This window comes from Taudactylus pleione, unplaced genomic scaffold (assembly GCF_031769625.1).
Source record: "Taudactylus pleione unplaced genomic scaffold, aTauple2 ptg000253l, whole genome shotgun sequence".
In the NCBI taxonomy this organism is placed as follows: Eukaryota; Metazoa; Chordata; class Amphibia; order Anura; family Myobatrachidae; genus Taudactylus; species Taudactylus pleione.
Window position 1 is genome coordinate 4,324,303 of NW_028284655.1, and position 21,755 is coordinate 4,346,057.

The 21,755-nt window shown below is 47.1% G+C and overlaps 1 protein-coding gene across 2 annotated transcripts in view; it reads left to right on the forward strand.

Annotated features, from left to right (window-relative positions):
- The window catches only part of CAMSAP3 (calmodulin regulated spectrin associated protein family member 3), an 89,479-nt gene that overhangs the window by 65,019 nt on the left and 2,705 nt on the right, over positions 1–21,755 (forward strand). The window contains exons 6-17 of one of the 2 annotated variants that reach the window (XM_088480371.1): positions 3,619–3,757; positions 5,859–5,998; positions 6,106–6,181; positions 6,275–6,326; positions 6,535–6,572; positions 6,701–6,773; positions 6,932–8,768; positions 12,095–12,228; positions 12,316–12,542; positions 12,639–12,741; positions 12,963–13,081; positions 14,511–14,629. In XM_088480371.1, coding sequence (XP_088336497.1) covers positions 3,619–3,757; positions 5,859–5,998; positions 6,106–6,181; positions 6,275–6,326; positions 6,535–6,572; positions 6,701–6,773; positions 6,932–8,768; positions 12,095–12,228; positions 12,316–12,542; positions 12,639–12,741; positions 12,963–13,081; positions 14,511–14,629 — 3,057 coding nt within the window. The remainder of the gene's footprint in view (positions 1–3,618; positions 3,758–5,858; positions 5,999–6,105; positions 6,182–6,274; positions 6,327–6,534; positions 6,573–6,700; positions 6,774–6,931; positions 8,769–12,094; positions 12,229–12,315; positions 12,543–12,638; positions 12,742–12,962; positions 13,082–14,510; positions 14,630–21,755) is intronic. The other variant, XM_088480372.1, reaches the window with a different exon arrangement.

Consider the following 21,755-nt stretch of genomic DNA (forward strand, 5'->3'; position numbering starts at 1 on the left):
TTTGTTGCCCGGCATGAGGCCGTTCTGCCGATCAGTTTGTGCAATGATTTCCTGCAGTGCACTATAGTATAGTGCCTATCACTTTGTGCAATGGTTTCCTGCAGTGCACTATAGTATAGTGCCTATCACTTTGTGCAATGGTTTCCTGCAGTGCACTATAGTATAGTGCTGATCACTTTGTGCAATGGTTTCCTGCAGTGCACTATAGTATAGTGCTGATCACTTTGTGCAATGGTTTCCTGCAGTGCACTATAGTATAGTGCTGATCACTTTGTGCAATGGTTTCCTGCAGTGCACTATAGTATAGTGCTGATCACTTTGTGCAATGGTTTCCTGCAGTGCACTATAGTATAGTGCCGATCACTTTGTGCAATGGTTTCCTGCGGTGCACTATAGTATAGTGCTGATCGCTTTGTGCAATGGTTTCCTGCAGTGCACTATAGTATAGTGCCTATCACTTTGTGCAATGATATCCTATAGTGCTGATCACTTTGTGCAATGATATCCTGCAGTGCACTATAGTATAGTGCCTATCACTTTGTGCAATGATATCCTATAGTGCCGATCACTTTGTGCAATGATTTCCTGCAGTGCACACTGGGAATATATGCTGCATTTCTATATCCGGTGCAAGCGGATGCGAGAATAAAAGAAAATATTGTGTAACCTTTACAACAATGCCATAAGTGTGTTTTTTATTGTACTACCTTTATATTAGGTATTTACAAAATATGACCCTTCTTTAGTGCACTCCTCCAATATGCAGTGTGTAAGATAAGTGTTCTCTGTATAGCAGTGACCTGTAAGCGAATTCTACTCACATGACAGTGGAGATGTTTTTGATTATTCACCACTTTATGAATCCACGGGGGCACTCAAAAGTGAAATAAAAGAACTGCGCGCCCCTAAATGAGGAAGCACTTGCTTTTTTAAATAACATTACGTTGTGTTTTTAGCTCAACTTTTAGGGGTCAATCCAACTAGATGTGAGGTGCGTGGTGCTGTTCTTTTCTTCTAATTTGCATAGCGAATTAATTTTGCAATCCAATTAGCAACTCTCATTTTTCCATTCGCACCTCCCTGAGGGGGAGACGGAAAGAAAATCTTTATTTTATTTTAAGGTTAAAATGTCGGGACAACGTGCTGAACCCTTTGGACTCATCCCCTAATGACTAATTAGGCAATTGGAAGTTTACAATTAGCTTAATTAGATTTAAAATTCAAGGGGTTTAAGAAAAGAAAAAAAAAGAAGTCCTTAAATTCCCACAAAATCATCAGTTTAGGCACCCCAAATTGAATTACAATATTTTTTTTAATTTAAAAATTCATTATTTTTCAAAGTGCCCACAAAGTACCCTAAACCCCCCCCCCCCCCCCCCCCCAAAAAAAAGTCACAAATCAGCTATTTGACACCATTTACAAACTTTCAGTACTTTGCTAAAACAGCCTTCTATAGGGTTCTGCTTACAAAATTATCACTTTTGGGGGGTCCTGGAGGGTCTCCCCACATTTTCATGCACATCCCTCACATGGCATTTGGCAGTCATTTTGCAAACCTCCGCTGCGAGTACCGCGAACAAAGTGTTTTTAATTGGATTGGAGCATTTTAGGGGGCGCGCATTTGTGCGAAGTCATCACATTTCATGAAACAAACTTACAATTCGCACCTAGTTGGGTTGACCCCTTTAGAATTTGAAGGATGCTCCTTGCACTGTGTACATAGTGTTTGGAGAGCACCCTCTAATTACATTGGGTAAGGATTACAGGAGATCTTTGGAAATAGTGTGTGAGATCCGTTATCTGGTGCAGAACAAAAATGTTCTCTTTGTATTTTCGAGCCAAAGGGGTTTCTCTACCAAATGGATAAGCTCTGATTTGGGATTCTAATTATACGCAAGTTATCTAAAAAGACCCCTCTTGTCACACTGGTTTGAACGTTACACACTATATTATCTTTTTCTCTTATTCTCCGGTCCATTTGCGCCGGATTCTTTTGAATGTGAATAAATCCATCCTCTTTAGGCAGGGCTCATACTCCGTTCTTGCATTTTGTACTGAGAAGAAAATTATATTTATTTATTTATTTTTAATTTAAAAAAACAAAACATGCCCATTTGGCCACAAATAGGCATGTACCTGTGCGATTCACCCCAATTCTGCACATGGATTAACATTTGTAATGGTCTCAAGGGTGCAATTCAGCTGCAGCTCCAAATGCCCTTTTCAAAAGTTACCTCTGGTCGAAGTTATAAAGGTAGTTTATTTGTGTTAAATACAAATTTGTACTTTTTAGATAATTTGATTCAGCGACTGCCCCAATTCATGTACCCATCTGAGCAGGTGAACACCCCTCCCCCCACCCCCACGCTATGATGGACCATATTAGTTCTGATGCGTTTCATCCACTAATGAGATGGGAACATTGGCGGAAATTGGACCAGTGGGCCTGATTCAGAGCCGGACGCTATTTGCGCTCGCTCGTCCAGAAAAAGGGGCTGGATATTTAAATTGACCATTCGCTCTTTGCGGTCTGTTGACGCCTCTGTCTGACCGAGCGAACAAAACATGCGGACGTTTTTTTGTAAAAAACGCCCCCTGGCCGCTCGCATCCTACATCATCTCCGCTATTTATTAGATTAATCGAGTACATCGAAAGGCGAATGAACTGTTCGCTATTCTTGTGGTTACATTTTCCTACCGCAATCATGCGAGCAGTTCTGGCTAAAAGATACCCAACTGACGTGGTCGATGACGCTGCTGTAGTAATTATGCACACTCTTAAAACGCCCGTTTTGACCGTTTGGCACGCCTGCGTTCGGATCGCCACTCCCCGTTTTCAAGCACCTTCCCCTGTTACCACCCACAAACTCCTCATCCTGTCACTCAAATTAGCAGGCACTCGCTATTTTGTGAGCACCCAAATTTCGACCGCACCGACTGGTTCGCGCATGCGTACTAAAACCCATAAGCATGCGCAGATGTGCGAACATCGCTCGGAGCGAACGAGCGGCTCTGAATCAGGCCCAGTGTACCCAGGCCAGCAGACTACTTGGCTGCATCAGTACCTTCTAGGCTAATCTTAGGGTCTTTATGACAGACTCCTATGTTGTCTTTGCACGTACTAGTGTAAAGGGAAGAAAACCAGGTTTGTTGAATGCTTATATTGTTTCCGTGGATGTCTCATTAAACCCCTTTTAACAAACGTCTCACCACCCTTGTATACGATTTTGTTTTATTTTGTTTTAGTTTTTCTTAATGTGTTTGCAGCTTGCGGAATGTCTGTGTATTGTGCACACGCCCTTGTAGTGGCTGCATGTCTGTTCACACGCCGGCATGTGATGTATATGAAAATTACCGTGCAGCGTACACAATGTGTAGATGATGGTGATAAAGCTTGTAATAAACCAGGCTCTCACAGCTACACCCTCCACACAATGCTTTTATAATTGGCACCTTTATGGAGAGGGCTTGTTAGCTGCAATCTCCCAGCATTAATGTCTGTGTATGGTCTGTTTAGAGTACCTTGCACACTGAGCCGCTCTGCACACGTAGCTGTAAGTAGTGTGTGTGTGTATTGTGCAGTGCTAAATCTCTGTCCCCTCCTGATTTCTCTGCTAGATCCGGTATCGGAAGGACAAGGCCCTCTCCAGACAGACCCCCTGCTTTACCTCCGTCTCATCCATCAGAGACTTGTCCAATGGGAGTGCCCTGGCGGCCACTGTCCACTACTACTGCCCGGCGCAGCTGAGACTGCAGGGTGAGTAATGTAGGGGTAGGGAGTGGCTGGAAGATGAGAGGTCATGCTTTGGTAATACCGTTTGTAAAGCACATTCTTAAAGGTGATGTCACACACAAAATAACGTTTGCAGAAATCTTCTCTCTGGTTCTTCCCCCATTATAACCTACGTGGAGTCCGTGTCTGGGCGATTTTTAAGATGCACCTAGACCATAGTGGAGAGGGAAAGCGGATTTTAGTACTGGCTATAAAATGCTATTACTTTGTAGCCCTGAGTGACCTCAGCATAAGTGCAATGTCACGGGATTAGGACACTGGATTCTAAACACAGCGCTTAGTGGCAGTGACACATCCGTATGCACGGAACCAGTGATTTATACATTCTACAGCCCATGGTCTTGGAGGTACAATCTAGCCATGAAGCACTGTACTTGGAAACCATTAAAAGCTGATGATGGAAGATTATAGAAAACTTTTTCTTCTGGGCTCTAGCTGTTACCTAAGGTAGCTGTGGGTTACCCAAGGTAATTTGTATTTGTGAATGTCACCTGGTGCCTTTCTATATGGGTGAAGTTGTATTTTAGGATTTTGGCCTATAATCTGTTAGATTGGACAAGCGGATTGGCCATAGAGGATGCTTTATGGGATAACTATAGACCCTGACCACCCATTACCATGATAAATGTACAAAAATTGCCAGACAAGGTGGGGGAAGCAGTCGGGAAGCCGATGGACGGAATCCCGAGTGTCTAATCCCAACGCCCGTCATTTTCCCTACGCCGGGAGCCCTACACCTGGCTTACCGATTGAAGGTAAGCCGGGCGCAGACAGCCGCGGTTGAGGGTTAGCTTTAGGGCTCCTTGGGGGGGGGGGGGGCTTAGGGTTAGGTACCCCCCGGGAGGTTAGGTTTAGGCTAGGAGAGGTTAGGGTTAGGCACCTCCCCCCCCCCCCCCCCCCGAGAGGTTAGGTTTAGGCTAGGGGAAGGGAGGGTTAGGGTTAGGCACCCCCTGGGGGAGGTTAGGGTTAGGCACCCTCCCGGGGGACTTAGGTTTAGGCTGCGGGGAAGGGGGGGTTAGGTTTAGGCACTCGGGGGGGGGGAGGTTAGGGTTAGGCACCCCTAAGGGAGGGCTAGGGGCTAGAATAGGTTAGTCAATACTTACCTCTCGATGATCGGGATTTTTACTGCTGCCGGGATGCCGCTGTCGGGATTTGATGCGGCCGGCGGTAAATCATACTGAATCCCAGGAGGTGGAGTCCTGAAACTGGGGCTATGGCACATGGCAGAGATCTGTGCCAGTTTGTTTCAGCTCTGTGTGTATAGTAGCAAGTCCCTCACAGGTGGCCTGTGTATGGTTCCTATATGCTAGACCTATTGTCTACCTGGCAGCTGGGACTCGGTCAGTCTGGTCCCAGCCAAGGTTTCCACTATCCCCAGTATTATTCCGTCAGTGATCATTATTTACTTACAGCACAGGAATGAGCACATATGTACATGACACCTACCAGACATTGGCTTTCAGGGCATGATTCTGCGTCTAGCACACAGAGCCCTAGTTGGCCACGACGGACAGATTTATTTCCTTATGCTAAAGCAAGTAACATCATGGCTTCATGTGTATAGTGTCAGCACCCACCATCCGCAGTCATCATTCCTATCTGCACCTACACCTGTGCAAAGGATCCTTCAAAAATGGACATCCCACACCCACAAAATGGATCTCTTGCCTGCATTTGTAATGTAGTGCCCCCCAGTTGCCACCCAGGAACACAAATTGCATGAACAGACTGGACTGGCCCTGTATGGCGCCTCCGGTGTGTCTGCTTGGTGCCGCGCCTGCGCCTTTTGCTAAAGAAATCGGTAGATGCACCCACTTTTGGATTTGTGCGACTCACAATCAGGCCCTCCTTGTCTAACCTGCATTAGATAGAATATGAGTAATTACCAGTTGCTGCATTTAACCACTGACTCCGTTTTCAAAGTGAACCTCTCAATACATGCAAAAATGTCTAGAGCACTAGTGATGAATCCTATATGGTCATCCGTGATGAGTTCAGTGACCAATTAACAGTCCATGAGGAACCTGCTCTCTGCAAGGCTCCTGAACGGTTCTCTTTTCTGCAGATGTCTGTTTGAAGGACACCATGTCCGTGGCTGACAGTATCTACAACCTGCTGCTGCTGAGAGAGTTCTATACCCAGCATCTGCCTCCATCCTGCCCGCTTTCCCTGGAAGACCTGCTGTATGTGCCCACTACTCTGCGGGTGAGAAACGCACGCTGCACTCATCTTCCTCTGTGTATAATGGAAGTAGTCACTTATGTGCCTAATTGTAAAATGGTTTCTGTCTTCTGTCCTGTCCTGCTCGCCAGGTAAATCTCGTTGCTCTCTTAGCCGATCTATATTATTGCTTTGAGGTCCTCAAGCCTGATTTTGTCCAACCTAAAGGTGAGTAGAACTGCCCCAAAAAGCCTGAAACTATGTTGTGTTTCTTCTAGAGACGGGCACTATAAATATTGAATCTGTGATGTTTTCTTTCAGACTTGCAACTATGCAACGAGAGTACCACCCCTTCCAGTGCGAACAGTGGGGGGTCAGTATGCTATATTTATTATTTGCTATGGAAAGTTTCTTACTCATTTTCTCTTCAAATGGTTACTTATCATAGATTGTAAGAAATTCTGTTGCTAGCTCCAAGCCCAGTGCATTTTACACCTTTTTGTGCGACACCATATGTAACCTATGTATTCATCTCAAGATTTACACCAAAGTTTAATCACTCTCCTATTTTGTTTTGTCAGGGGCTCTCCAGTCTTCTCCTTCCGGCCTGGTACCACAGGTAAGTCTGACTTTCCACTAGCGCCTAAGGTTTTATATTTCTTGTTGACGTATTGCAGATTAGAACCTGTTTTTGTAGTGGGTGGTTAAATATTGCTGTCATGGTTCATTATCATCTTTGTCTCAAAGGATCTCTCCCTCACTCCTCATCAATGTCCACCATGGAAGGATTTGGAAAGACCTGGTCGAAAAATCCTCTAAGGTTGGTTTGTTTGGGGTACAGAAGTTTGTTAATCATATAGTTGCGAAAACAATGCATAAAGAGGGATCATTTGATTTTTGACAATGAAATGGGTTAATAACAAAGCATTTACATTGTCCTATATACTTTTTGACTTTAATATTCATTGCTTTCTACAGTCACCCACTATCCCAAGCAGTCTCCTTCAGCATACCGTTTGGCCTTGACAGCGATGTTGACATTGTAATGGGGAACCCAGTGAACATTCTTCGTTCAGTTAGCTCAGACAGCCTTACACCTCCAGTTTATCCTCCATCCTCCCCAAAATGCATTACCCGGGCAACTTACACCTCTCCTGGGGATGCAGCAGAATTTCCAATGCAACCACGCACCTTCAAGAAGCTCCCATTAACGGGGAAGGGGACTGCAGACCTGGTTCAAGAGAAACCAGGCGGTGGACAAACAACACAGACAGATCTGCCAACCATTGAAGAAGCTCTGCAGATCATCCACAGTTCTGAGACTCGGCTGCACCCAGAGGGAGCACCAGATGGCTTCTACCTTCACTCGCCAGAGGAGCCCAAGCCACCAAAAGTGGAAGAGGAGCTAGTCTCAAATCTAGGTGTCTACCGCACACATGACAATTCTAGAAGACTCTCAAGGGATGATGACTCTGTGCTGAGGGATAATAGCCTGGACTCTGATTTAGAGGAGACAAGACCTACTCAAGAATCCAGTCGAAGCTCACTCAGTTCACAGGCAGATTCCTCTGCAGGGTCTGGTGCAAAGATGACGAGTTTTGCTGAACGCAAGAAGAAACTTGATGCCAAAGTTAACGTAGATGGTTCCCCAACTTCATCCCCTAATAATTCTGCCAATACAACCACATGGGCCCAAAAAGCTGAAGAGTCTCCTGTTAAAAGCCCAGCCTTGAATTCAGAGATGAGCCAGCTTGGAGCTAGGCTTGAAGAGAAAAGGAAGGCCATTGAGGCTCAGAAGAAAAGAATAGAGGCTATTTTTGCAAAGCACAGACAGCGTCTTGGAAAGAGTGCCTTCCTACAATTAAAAAGGAGGGATGGTGAGGAAGATGGTGAAGAGGAAGGACTGAGTGACTATAAATTGTCTCCAGATGAGGGCCTGGAAGAAGAAGAACGGAAGAAACTGAGTGAAGGAGAAGAGAAAAATGATAGAAAGATGCATGATGTATTGGCAAAAAGTCGGGAAGAAAAACAAGTTACATTTTCTCCAGACGTTACAAAAGATGGACTAGAGAACAATCTTGGAGACTATAACAAAGCAGTGGCTAAGCTGAATTCGGCACTATCCTCCCTCCAAACGGACATGAAAAGGCTGTCTGACCAGCAGGACAAGATGATGATGAAGAAAGAGAGCAAGGCCTGGGTTATACCAGCACCTAAGTCCTCACCCCCACCTCATCGACCAAAGTCTTCACCTCCTACAAGAGTTACAAGGGAGCTCCAATCTTCTCGCTCATCACCCGCATCCCCTGCACAGTCACCCTCACGCATGGCTCCAAAATCTCCCCAGCCCAACACCAGGAGGTCACTGCAGCTACAGCCTGTAGCACCCAAGAGTCCCAAACATACTCGCCCAGTTGAGCTTAAAGTTCCACCTCTCAACAGAGTACTTACCCCTCCACAGAATGTGGACACAATACCACACTTGCGCAAGTTCTCTCCGAGCAAAGTCCCAGTCCAGACACGATCCTCCCTATATTTCTCACATGCAATGAATGGTGGCGATGAAAGTGAGGAGACACAACCAATTTATGAGATTCATGGAAATCTACGCCCTGTGGCCTCCGTTGTTCCTCAGAGCAGTGGAATTGGGACACTGGCAGTGGAGGAGAAGGAAGGGAAAAGGAGCAGTCTGATTGAGATCCCGTTGTCTGAACTGCAACCCACAGAAGATTCCGAGTTAGAGGGGATGGATTCCCTAGACGACACTCCAGGAGAGGAAGGGGGATCACAGAGGGGAGTCGGATTCTTCTTTAAGGTAAAGTCATTACATTAGCTGTACCTCTTATACAGCTCTGTACCTCCAATGTGGTAGGAATCATTTTATGTACATCACTTCAAGCTATCTAGTTGTATTATTCTTATAATGTTATTGCTCAGTCACAATAATTTGAGTATTGTGTTTTTTATTGATTTTTATTTTATTTTTTTACATTTTATTTTTACCTTTTATTATGCTTTGATATGATCTCTCATGAGTTTTTACATTGACAGGAGAGCTCATATTACTATAAGCTGTCATGTAAAGGGCTAGACATTCCGTGTGTTGCTACTTTAAGGGCTCGCTCACACCTGTGTTGCCACTTTAAGGGTTTGTTCACACCTGTGGCTCTTGATGTGCTTTTTAGTCACGAACAAATGTTTGGAAAGTGCCTTTTAAAACAGAATGTCTTCTGAAGGGTGCTTTCCATTCATTGCACTGTTACATTTTTAATGCAGCACAAATTACATTGTGTCTGGTAACATGTGCGGCCATCACAATAGATTGTATTGTTTAACATATACGGAAAACTGTTTTTTTCCATGAATTGCTAAAACGCATGTGAAGGATGTAGCATCTATTTTACCTATTTTCCTAGAACAATATGTTTGACTTGTTGAGTTATGTGCTTTGTATTGTACGGCTACACAATGGATCACATTACATACAATTACATAAAGTGATTCCTCTTTCGCTAATTGTCCTTTTTATATGACATTTGTAAAAATAAATTGGTTTCTTGACTTGTTCTTCTTATCTCAATATGTTCTGTGCATTAACTTCAATTTCTTTGTACATTTATTCTGTAGCAGATGAAATACCATTGGCTGAATAATTTATTCCCGTCCTCGATTGTAACCTATAATAATCCAGAAATATCTCCCATCCTCCACCTGGTAGAACTTCTGTCATTAGTTTAATGTCCTCAAGAGCTTTCCAAACAGGAATGGTAGAAATGACTGTGTCAAATTTGGGTAACACTCTCCAAGTCCCCACTACTTATGTCGGGCTGATATCCTTTCCAAAACTCTTATACATCTTACAGGTCCTACCTTTAGTGTTAACCAGTAAAGATGAACAAACTCTGAACGCTACCTTTCGTAGATATATTTGGAATGGTAATAAACCAAGAATTAGCCTCAAGATTCTACAGAAAGCCAAAAAAGGAGGAGGCGCAAACTTTCCTCACAAAGCATTTTATAATCAAGCGGGTATTTGCTGTTACATTAGATATTGGATACACTCTAAAAACAAATATGCCAACTCCGAACTCATACCTGATATACACCTGGTGGCTTTTCTTCACCTGGTGAAGAGACATTCCTCCTACAGCCGCAGACAATCCCCTACTAATGTCTTGTAGGTCAGTGTGGTTCAAAATAAGAAAATCTTGGATTTTGAACCCATCTCAGCCTTTGGTCCAAAATGGAGGTATTGATTATCCCTTTAATTCTTTGTCCAAATCTGGTATATCCTCAATTGGGAACATAGTAGAAATATCCTCTCGCAAACCACTATCCTTTACTCAGGCCATAGAGAAATAAAATTTTCTCAAATATCATACTTTTGCTGTACTCCAATCTCAACACTACGGTAACCGCACACTTCACAACCTGTCAGAGGCCGACTGGAACAACTCACTAGATTCGGCATGCCTTTGCCCCAAACAACCCCTCAGATTGATTTCTTATTTTTACTCTCGTGTACGCTCACCTCTCTTTACCCGACAACATCGCACTGGTATGACGGTATGGCAGGAACACTTTCCACATCTCCAAATACCTGACATCTTAGCCACCCTCTCTAATGGTGCATACACACGGTCAGATTTTCCTACAATAACTATTTTAAAACTCATTCAATCGTTCATATCTGAAGGAAAATCTGACATGTTTGAAGGATGCGCGTTCCCAATGGTCAGATAACGATATCCGACATTTGATTGTGTTTGCAGTCAGACTTGGACGATTCCATTCATTTTAATGCAGTCAGAAATCGTTCAAATCATTGGTCAAATCCTTCATTTATTTATTTATTTATTTATTTATTTATTTATTACCAGTTATTTATATATAGCGCGCACATTCCGCAGCGCTGTACATAGAATATTCGGCCATTCACATCAGTCCCTGCCCCAGTGGAGCTTACCCTCTATATTCCCTACCACATGCTCACATACACACTAGGGGTAATTTTTGTTAGGAGCCGATTAACCTACCAGTATATTCTTGGAGTGTGGGAGGAAACCCTCATCTGACACATCTGACCATGTGAATGCACCATAACTCGTTGAATACTCTGACAGCAATTACATACAGGGAAATTATATAGAAGATATTCTATAGAGGTGATCTTTCCCCATCACGTGCGAATGTGATAGATATGTCAATCTCCTCTGCCTGTCCCAAATGCAGCATTTCCCGCCACATTATATCATTTTCATACATGAGATGGATAGTACGGAAGCTTCCCTCCAAAAGGAGCTTCGTGTTAAGAAATTTTTCAACACTTGGGAAAATGACATCAACTCTCAACCCAATGACGTTAACAACCTGATAGTTACTTACGTGCTTCCAACCCACACAATGGCTGCAATCTCATTTATCTTCTGACAATACTTCACTCCAACCGTAAAATGACATCTCGCTCTATTTCATGTGCCCAGTCATTTTGGGGTGGGGCTTGCGGCCTGCCCTTGGTTCACTGCTTACCCTTTCCATCCTCTCTATTCGCTCACCTCAATCCTTTCCTTATGCATATATACTGCTAACTTTTACCCTTTTCTTACCCTACAGACTCTCATCATCCCTCATCCACTCCTCCTTTTCCCACACTTTCCTTCTCTTTCTTCTTTCTCTGATTTCCACTATCCTCTGAAATTGGGAAACAGTGACTTGACAAATAGAAGTTTATACTTCTGCTTATTAAGACTATTGCTTTCTTCCCTTGTTTATACTTATGTATATTACCACTATAGAAGGTATAACATTGAAGGCACAGGATGACGATTCTCTCTGTTAACTGGGCCATATGAAACTCGTAATGAACAAGGACTTTTCACCCTACAGGACATTCATATGGAACTTTTCCTCAAAGGACATTTGAAATTCACATTTGAAAACTTCATATAATGTTAACCTGCAATGTTCGCGGTCTTAGCCTTTTGTACTGTATTATATACCTTTGTTTATGGTAAATCGATGCATTTTTTTGTCTTTCAAATGTATCTCCTTTTCTCATTTGTAAGTCTACTTTTGTCTCAATAAAAAAAAAATATTGTTTAAAAAAAAAAAATGACGGTGTCACCCGTTTTGTCACTGCAGGGTGAGGCGCGGACAGAGGACGAGATGGCGCAGAGAAGAGCAGCACTGCTGGAGAAACAACAGAAAAGGGTGGAGGAAGCAAGAAAACGTAAGCAATGGCAAGATGAGGAAAAGGAGAAAAAAGAGGAGGCCAGGTACATGCTAGCCGAGCGTGTGGTGGGATGCCATGAGACATTTAGCTCTGCAAGTACCATCTAGTAAACCTTTCCATATCTCCCCAGTAGCCAGCTGGAGGAACAATCTGTTAAGGATGAAGATGCTATCCTACGCCGAGGCGACTTCACCAGGAAGGAATACCAGTGTCGGCAACAGTTGAAGATCATGAAAGATCTGGATAAAGTACTTCGGCAGAAACCCATGACCGTCCGGGCTGTCAAAAATGCTCGTCCCAAGACAGTCTTCCATGATGACTCTGTCATTTCCCGTAGTCCCGTGAGAGGATTGCTGGGTAATGTTGGGGACCATGGGAGTTGATTTATTGAGAGATACAGTGCAGGTCTTGAATTGGGAAGAATGTGAGTAACGGTCTGTGATCTGATTTTAGGTTCCAAGCTGAGTAAAGTTTACTCTCAGTCCACCATGTCCTTGTCCACAGTGGGGAATGACAATGGCAGTGGAACATTGAAAAGATCTCCCCGATCACCACGGTAAAGTTTCTACCGACAATGCATAGTGGAAACACAGACCTATATTACACATTAATATATATTGTATTTATAGATTAACTTCCAAATGCAAATACAAAAATACTATAAAGCAATAACTAGTTGTGACACTTTAGAGGGGACATATTTATGTATAGCCAAATATTTGTCAAGTAGTTCTCTTCTTATTAATAAAGTACAATATTTGTGATCGGTTTTCTCAGAGCCGTCTCTCCCTCTGGCCTGATGTCACCCAGCCGAGGTCTGTTTACCCAAAATGGAGACAAGGATTGGGATACTGGTTCCACTGCATCCTCCCCAGCCTCCATCCCAGAGTATACAGGTAATTTACACACGCGCTCTCTCTGCTTCTTGATACTTGCATCTGCGTGAGTTGGTTCCATCTTGGTCTATATGAAAGGTCTGTTATTTAACAAACACTTTGTTTTCACTTTATACTTGTGCATCTGTAAATATCTAATCAGTCAATCTGCCTGTAGTAACTCAATACCTAGAAACATGCAGACCTGGTCAAGAGGTTCAGTTGTTCAGCCCGAAAATCAGGATGCTGAATAAATGTGATTCAAGTGAATTTGACAGTGGAATGGTTTGTTGGGGCTAGCTGAGTGTTGGAGAAACTGCTGATCACCTGGGATTTTCTCTCGCAACAAAGGGTGAAAATGCCTTATTAATGAGAAGACTGATGTAACGCATGCTTATCTGAGTTACTATCACCAGAGTCCTGCCAAAGAGCATCTCTGAACAAACCGCACGGTAGTAGTGGATAATGGTATAAGGAATGTTTTCTTGCCACATATGAAGCCCCTTAATACCAATTGATGATTGCTTAGATGCCATAGTCTACCTGAGTATTGTTACTGACCATGTGCACCTTTGTATGGCCTCAGCCTACCCATCATCTGAAGCTGGTTCCACGAACATATCAATGAGTTTGTTTTGCAGTGGGCTTCACAGTCACTGATCTAAGAGCCGGATCCAAAGATTTACAGTAAAGTCATGCTGCGGGTGTGCTACAACATGCAAAAACCGCAGGAGGTGTCTTGTGCTAATAGAGCTCGGTGATCTCTATGGCATTAGCAGCTCACGCACCAATTCCCAGATTCTAGACTAGCGCACTGTGTGTTAAAAGACGCCAACTGAAGGCTCCCGTGTGCCGATGGTTACGTCCGGGGACACAGCATCGGATCCTCTGAGTAACCCTCAGGATGTCTGCCAGAATCACGCTGCCGGGCTAGTGAAGCTGCGTCTGAGGATGTAGCTACTGGTTTCGGCACGCCCAGATAACTGGGCAGACACCTCCGTTTCTTGGAACAAACCCCTTCGCCGCCCCCACACACAATCAGCATGTCAATCTTCCTGTGGCTTTCAGGGCATTGCAACCAATGTCACAGGACCAGATCTGCACATGTGCAGTGCAGCTCCGGCGCAGATCAAAAAATATTGCATGAACATCGGCGTTTCGTAAATCTTTGACTCTGGCCCTAAATCCAACAGAGCACATTGGGATGTTGTGGAACAGGAGATTAGCAGCTAATAAATCTGCAGCACCTTCGTGATGCTGTCATGTCACCATGGGCCAGAATCTACGGACTGTTTCCATCACCTTGCTGTATCCATGCCACAGAATATTCAGGGTGTTGTGGGGGCAAAGGGGATCCTAGCCAGTACCTAATATGGTGTCCACTGAGTGTACGTGTGCATGTGTCTCCATTGTTTCTGTCCATGTGATATTATGTCTCCTTCCCTTCCAGGGCCCCGTCTGTACAAAGAGCCGAGTGCAAAATCAAACAAATTTATCATACACAATGCGTTGTCTCACTGTTGCCTCGCAGGCAAAGTCAACGAACCACAGAAGAACAAAGTGCTAGAGGTTGGTAGAGCGGCAGAATGACAACACAGAACATCTAACGCTCAGTGGTCAACAATGTTGTGGTTTTTTTGTTGATCTCCCACCTCATTTATGGTTCTTTTAGGCTATATTCACTGACGCAGCCATTTTGTACAAGTCTTTTTTTATGAGAATACCTCTTTGTCATGCCCCAATACTATAAAGTGCATCTCCCATACAATATGCAGTTCAGGCTTGGACATATTGCACATAGCAACCAATCAGATTCTACTTAACATTTATCTAGCACCTTATAGAAGATAATAGATAGGCTTGGAGATATTGCACATAACATTTATCTAGCACCTTCTAGAAGATAATAGGTTGCTAAGTAGAATCTGATTGGTTGCTATGGGCAACATCTACAAATATAGTCCTTGTTGTCTATGTAAAGTACTTATATCTGATGTGGCTAAAGATGCTGTTGTTAGAGATCATTTGCCTGTATGTCTGGCTAAATTTGAAAAATCCATTCTTTGATCGATCAGTGTGAATGTCCAGATATTAGAGGTCGCGTATAGGGGGTGATTCAAGGTCCGATGCTATTGCTATCGAAGCTGCGATAGCACTATTATAGTTATGCAGCAGCTCCTGCCTGCATTGCTGGTTTGAGCTGCATCCATGGATGCAGCATCGGAACATCTCCATGATCCTCTGCCGGCTTGAGTGGGGTCACTCAAGCTGGCGAATGCAGCTGCTCAAAAGAGGCCAAGAAAAGTCAGCCAATGGACCCCACACACCACTCTGTTTCTGCTGTACGTGTGATCACATAGGACCTGTACTGCAGAACGGCACAATAGGAGTGCACTAACCCTGAATTAACCCCATAGTGCAGAGATAATACTACACAGCAGGATGTCCTCCTTTGGATACAGCTAGTAGTAAATGTTTTTCTACTTCAGGGTCCATAGGGGTCCACAGGGTGACCTTGGGGTATAGCTGGATCCTGGATCCTCGGGCACCACGGAGTTAAAGCTTTTAGCTGCTCCCAGGATGCACTTGGGTCCAACCTCCCCTATACCCCGCCCCCGAGCCACAGGCACCTCAGTTTAAGATGGTGCCCGGCCGGAGTCGGGTCACCCTGCGGGGGGGGGCTGCAGGAGCAGCCCCCCTAAAGCTTTTTATTTAACTAGGTTAAATTTATTTTTACTATAGTTTTTTTTCTCCAGAGCGGCAGCGCTGGGCTGTCTGTACAGACGCCCACGCTGCCGCTCCTCCCTGCTGGCGCCGCGACACCAGCACTGAACTGGGGATCGCGGCGGGGGAAGCCAGAGTCTGTACTAGCCGGACTCTGGCTTCCCCCGGGACTGCTGCCGGAAGACGCCGGGGAGCTTAAGGTGATTAGCGGCGGTGCGCGGGTAATGCCTTTTATATGCAGTCCCATGCCCCCGGTCTAGGGGACAGACCAGGGGCGCTAGTGGTGGCGGCGGGCCCCCCCTCTATCGGAGGCATACCCCGTCAGACCACTAGACCACCAGGGTAAATTAAGCGGCAAGCGGGATGCCGCAACCTTGGGGGTTAAATATGCTAGCCAGGGGAGGAAGCCTTACCTGTCTAGCGGCTCCTCCCCTCAGCTCAGCGCGCCTTTCAGCACGGAGTCTGGCGTCGCTGAGCTGCAGCTACTCGGGCCACTCCTCCTCTGAGGTCTCCAGCGGCCATTTTCTTACTGGCAGCGTGGATACTCTCAGGGAGCACGTGGACCGGTCCCCCTGTGTACCACTCCCCCGATCAAGGACAGTGTACACAGCACTATAGCCCTCCCAGACACTGAATCTGGGAGGTTGATTGTAGTGGAAAGGTGCAGTGAGTATATCTTGCTGCATGGTATGTGACTTTTGCTAGTGCTGCCTGTCTGTGTCTTTTTTCTACTTACTGTCAGCCTATACCTATCCCTTTCCTTCTCCTACAAGCCCTACAGGTGTGCGGGGGAAGGGTGTTTCTACTGACCTCACCTATATAGATCACGTATTTGTGAGGTCCGTCACATACAGTTGTGTGCTACACGGTGCCATATTGTGGGCTGTTGTTCAGCACACTGGTGAGTGCGCACGTTTTCTTCCTAAGTCATGTCTGAGGAGGAGATTGAGCACTCCGGGGCTCCGGCATTGTTCTCCTGCAGGCGCTGTTCTGCAGGAGTGGATAGGGAGGATTTGTCACAGGACGGCCTGTGCGGACGGTGCCAGGCGGTCCCTGGTACGTCTAAACCTCCCATGTCACAGGAGCCACCATGGGCGATGTTTTCCCAGGTGCTGGTGTCCATCGCGGACCGTCTGTCGGTCCTGACTGCCGCCCCTACTAGGGCGTTGCCCCAGCCTGCCATCCCCCATTCCCCGGGTGTCCCACAATTATTGCAGACTCCCCAGGGGTCTCAGCCTGTTGGTCCCTATGCGGGGTTGCCAATGTATATTCAGTCCACCCCTGTGGCACAGCCGGCTGTGGTGCCGTTTCAGGCTCCTGTGACAGCCCCTCCACCCTGGGTGGATGCGCTTTCCCACACTGTCCAAGATTTGGCGGCAGCATCTTCGGCTTTTCAGTCGATGTTGCGTAGTGACGTGCCCTCCAGGGCGTCTAAACGCTCAGTCATGGCACAGGCTGCGCATCTTTCGGATTCTGAGGGGTCCTCGGATGATGGTGAGGTGCAGGATGACTCAGCCTCAGATGCCTCAGTCCAGGAGGTAGACACTAAGTCTTCCATCAATGTGCGGGCTCTGGTTAAGGCGGTGCGGGCCATTCTTCTGATTGAGGATGAGGCACCCGCTCCCAAGTCAAGGTATCCTAGTTTTTAAAAAGCTAAGGTTACTTCTACAGCGTTCCCCTTGTCTGATCAGTTGACTGATCACATGGCGGTGGCCTGGCAGACGCCCAGTAAGCGTTTCCTGCCACAGAAACGCTTGGCGTCCAATTATCCATTCCCGGAAGCGCATTGTAAGAAATGGGAAACTCCGCCTGCAGTCGATTCCCATGTAACACGCCTCATCAGGAGTGCTACTTTGCCATTGCCGTCTATATCCTCGCTGAAGGATCCCACGGACAGGAAGGTGGAGACTTGTCTAAAGTCTATTTATTCTCTCTCAGGGGCTGTAGCCCGGCCGTCCATGGCCATCTCCTGGGTGGCCAAGGCCATCTCCTGGGTGGGCCAACGCCTTGGAGGACACGTTTACGGATGAATCTCCGGACGTCCAGAGGGCGTTGTTAGGACAGATGAGAGATGCCGCCTCCTACATTGGAGAAGCATCTTTGGATGCTAGCCTGTTGACCTCTAGGGTTTCGGCGGCAGCAGTGTCTGCTCGTAGATCCTTGTGGTTGCGGTCTTGGAGAGCAGACGCGGATTCAAAGAAAGGCTTGGAGGCCTTACCTTTTAATGGGGAATTACTATTTGGTCCGGACCTGGACAAAATAGTAGATACCCTGGCAAAATCCAAGTCAGCCTTCCTCCCTTCAGCTACTACACCTGCTAAGGTCCGGAGCTCTGCGTTTCGTTCCTTTCGGGTTCAGGGCAAGGCAAAGGGTCAGTCCTTCCCGAGGCAGTCCGCACCCAAGACCGCCTCAAAGCCAAAGAAGCAAGCCTGGAGTGCTAGGCGCCCTTCTTCCAAGCCAGAACATAAGCCTTCTGCGCGATGGGACGGGCCTCCCTCTGGGGGACCCCAGAGTGGGAGGCCGACTTCTTCAATTCGCCCAGTGCTGGCACAATACCACCACGGATGCCTGGGTGCGAGAAGTGGTCTCCCAGGGGTACGCCCTGTCTTTTCGGCACAGGCCGCCTTGCCAGTTTTTTTGCACAAGTCCTTCTCAGGACAAAACCAAGGCCTTGCAGGTTCAGGAAGCCATAGAGGCCTTGCTGACGGCGGGGGTCATTATACCCGTACCACAGTCTCAACGTGGGATGGGGTATTACGCTACGCTGTTTCTGGTCCACCCGCATTATTCGCCCCATCCTCAATTTGAAGTCCCTGAACAGGTTTCTCAGGGTTCCCAAATTCAGGATGGAAACTTTGCGTTCCATCATACTGGCGATGGAACCGGGGGATTATATGGTCTCCCTGGATATCCAGGACGCCTACCTCCATGTGCCTATAGCAACATCGCACCAACGGTTTCTGCGGTTTGCTATTCTCCACAACCACTACCAATTCAGGGCTCTACCCTTTGGTCTCTCCACGGCACCAAGGGTATTTACCAAGGTGATGGCGGTCATGGCGGCTCACCTTCGGAGCCAGGGGATACGGTTGCTACCGTATCTAGACGACCTCCTCTTGCTGGCAAGCTCCCCGGAGGTACTGATCCAGCATCTCCACCTGACGGTCGCTTGTCTACAGGCGCACGGCTGGTTGATCAACTGGAAGAAATCCTCCCTCATCCCATCACAACGGATGGTTCATTTGGGGGCCCTGCTGGACTCTCGTCAGCAACGGATTTTTCTGACTCCAGAGAAGGTCTCCTCCTTACAGCTGCGGATTCACAGTTGTCTGAGCAGTGGCAGAGTGTCGGTGCACTCAGCGATGAGAGTTTTGGGGTCCATGGTGTCGGCATTCGACATGGTGGAGTTTGCCCAGTTCCATTCCAGGCCCCTGCAGGGGCTGATTCTTTCGGAATGGAACTGATTGCCACACAGGATCCGCTCTCAGATGCTGGTGTTGTCCTCGGAGGTGCGTCTGTCCCTAGCCTGGTGGCTGCAGACAGCTCATCTCCTGGAGGGGCGCCCCTTTTGGATCCCGGAATGGGTTCTGCTCACGACAGATGCCAGTCTCCGGGGTTGGGGGGCGGTGACAGGCTCCTTGTCACTTCAGGGTCGTTGGTCGGCGGAGGAATCTATTCTTCCCATCAACATCCTGGAACTGCGGGCAGTATACAGAGCCCTGCAGTCGTCCGGCACCGCTCTTCACGGAAGGGCCGTTCAGGTGCAGTCAGACAACGCCACCACGGTGGCGTACATCAATCACCAGGGAGGGACTCGCAGTCGAGCTGCGATGTCGGAGGTGTCCCGCGTCCTGGCTTGGGCGGAGCGCTATCTTCCAGCTCTCTCGGCAGTTTTCATCCCAGGAGTCCTCAATTGGGAGGCAGACTTCCTCAGCCGTTACGATGTGCATCCCGGGGAATGGTCGCTTCATCCAGAGGTATTCCAACTACTCGTGGACAAGTGGGGGCTGCCAGAGCTGGACCTGATGGCGTCCCGTCACAATCACAAGCTGCCTGTGTACGGGTCAAGGACAAGGGACGCAGGCGCAAGTCTGATAGACGCGCTGTCGGTGAAATGGCTGTTTCAACTGGCTTACTTGTTCCCTCCGATATCTCTGCTGCCTCGGGTCCTGCGCAAGTTCAAACAGGACGGAGGCACACTGATCCTGGTGGCCCAGAAGGCCGTGGTACTCCGATCTGCGGAGCCTGTCCATCGACGCTCCGTACCTCCTACCTCAACGGCGGGACCTGTTGTCTCAGGGGCCCTGTCTTCACCCGGATCTGGGTCGACTATCTTTGACGGCGTGGCTCTTGAGACAGCCGTCCTGAGGTCTCGGGGCTTTTCTAGCTCCGTTATTACCACCATGCTGAGGGCGCGCAAGCCTGCTTCCGCGAGGATCTATCACAGAGTGTGGCACACTTACTTTCAGTGGTGCGAGGCCAGAAACTATGATCCCCAGGTGTTCCGGGTTTCGCGTATTCTGGCTTTCCTTCAGTCGGGTTTGGACTTAGGATTACGTCTTTCTTCACTGAAGGTACACGTGTCTGCTCTGTCGGTGTGGTTCCAGCGCAGGATCGCTGCTATGCCGGATGTACACACCTTTTTCCAGGGTGTTTTGAGAATCCAGCCTCCCTTTGTGCCACCTGTGGCCCCGTGGGATTTGGCGGTGGTTCTTCGGGCCTTACAGGGTCCTCCTTTTGAGCCCTTGGAGTCAGTGGAGCTCAAGTGGCTAACTTTTAAAACTGTTTTCCTCTTGGCAATTGCTTCTGCCAGGAGGGTTTCAGATTTGGGGGCGCTTTCTTGTCGTCCCCCCTTTTCTGATTTTTCATCAGGACAGAGCGGTGCTTCGCACTCGTCCTGATTTCCTGCCTAAGGTGGTTTCCAGGTTCCACATTAATCAGGAAATTGTTGTACCAGCCTTTCAGTCACCTGATCTTTCGGCTGGGGAGACTTCCTTAGACGTTGTCCAGGCACTCCAGGTTTATGTGGACCGGACTAGTTCTGTGAGGAAGTCGGATTCTTTGTTTATCCTCTTTGGTTTTCACAAGAGGGGTTGGCCTGCCAACAAACAGACTCTAGCCCGTTAGCTTCGTTCTGTTATTATTGAGGCTTATATGCAGGAGGGTTTACCTGTTCCAGCCTCTGTTAAGGCTCAATCCACTCGGTCCGTGGGCCCTTCTTGGGCTGCTAGCCGTGGCGTCTCTGCTGTTCAGCTCTGTAAGGCGGCCACCTGGTCTTCCATTCAGACCTTTTTGAGGTTCTATGCGTTTGACACCTTTGCCTCTCAGGAGAACCCGGCACCCAAAGGATGCATCCTATCAGCACAGGAGCGTCCCCGCCCTTAGTTGGACTGCTTTGGGACATCCTCAAGGTCACCCTGTGGACCCTGAAGTAGAAAACAAGAGATATGGTAAGAACTTACCTTTGTTATCTCTGTTTCTACGAAGTCTATAGGGTCCACAGGGCACCCGCCCTGACGCACCTGGCTTCATATGGGCTCTGTGACTGGTCACCGGTTTTCCATCTCCCATTTCTGTGAGTATGGTTCTTGTGTGTTCCAGTCTTCCTTCTCTCTGTTTCGTCTCCTCCTCCAGCCTGGGCTGCTTACCAACTGAGGTGCCTGTGGCTCGGGGGCGGGGTATAGGGGAGGTTGGACCCAAGTGCATCCTGGGAGCAGCTAAAAGCTTTAACTCCGTGGTGCCCGAGGATCCAGGATCCAGCTATACCCCAAGGTCACCCTGTGGACCCTATGGCTATGGACTTCGTAGAAACAGAGATAACAAGAGATATGGTAAGAACTTACCTTTGTTATCAGACTGCATCATGTATGGGTCTACAATTAGTATGTTGTTATTAGCTGGTATGGTCACCTTAGGAGCTTGAAGTGTATATAAAAGAATACATTGTAGCAATGGTACTAATACTGAAATC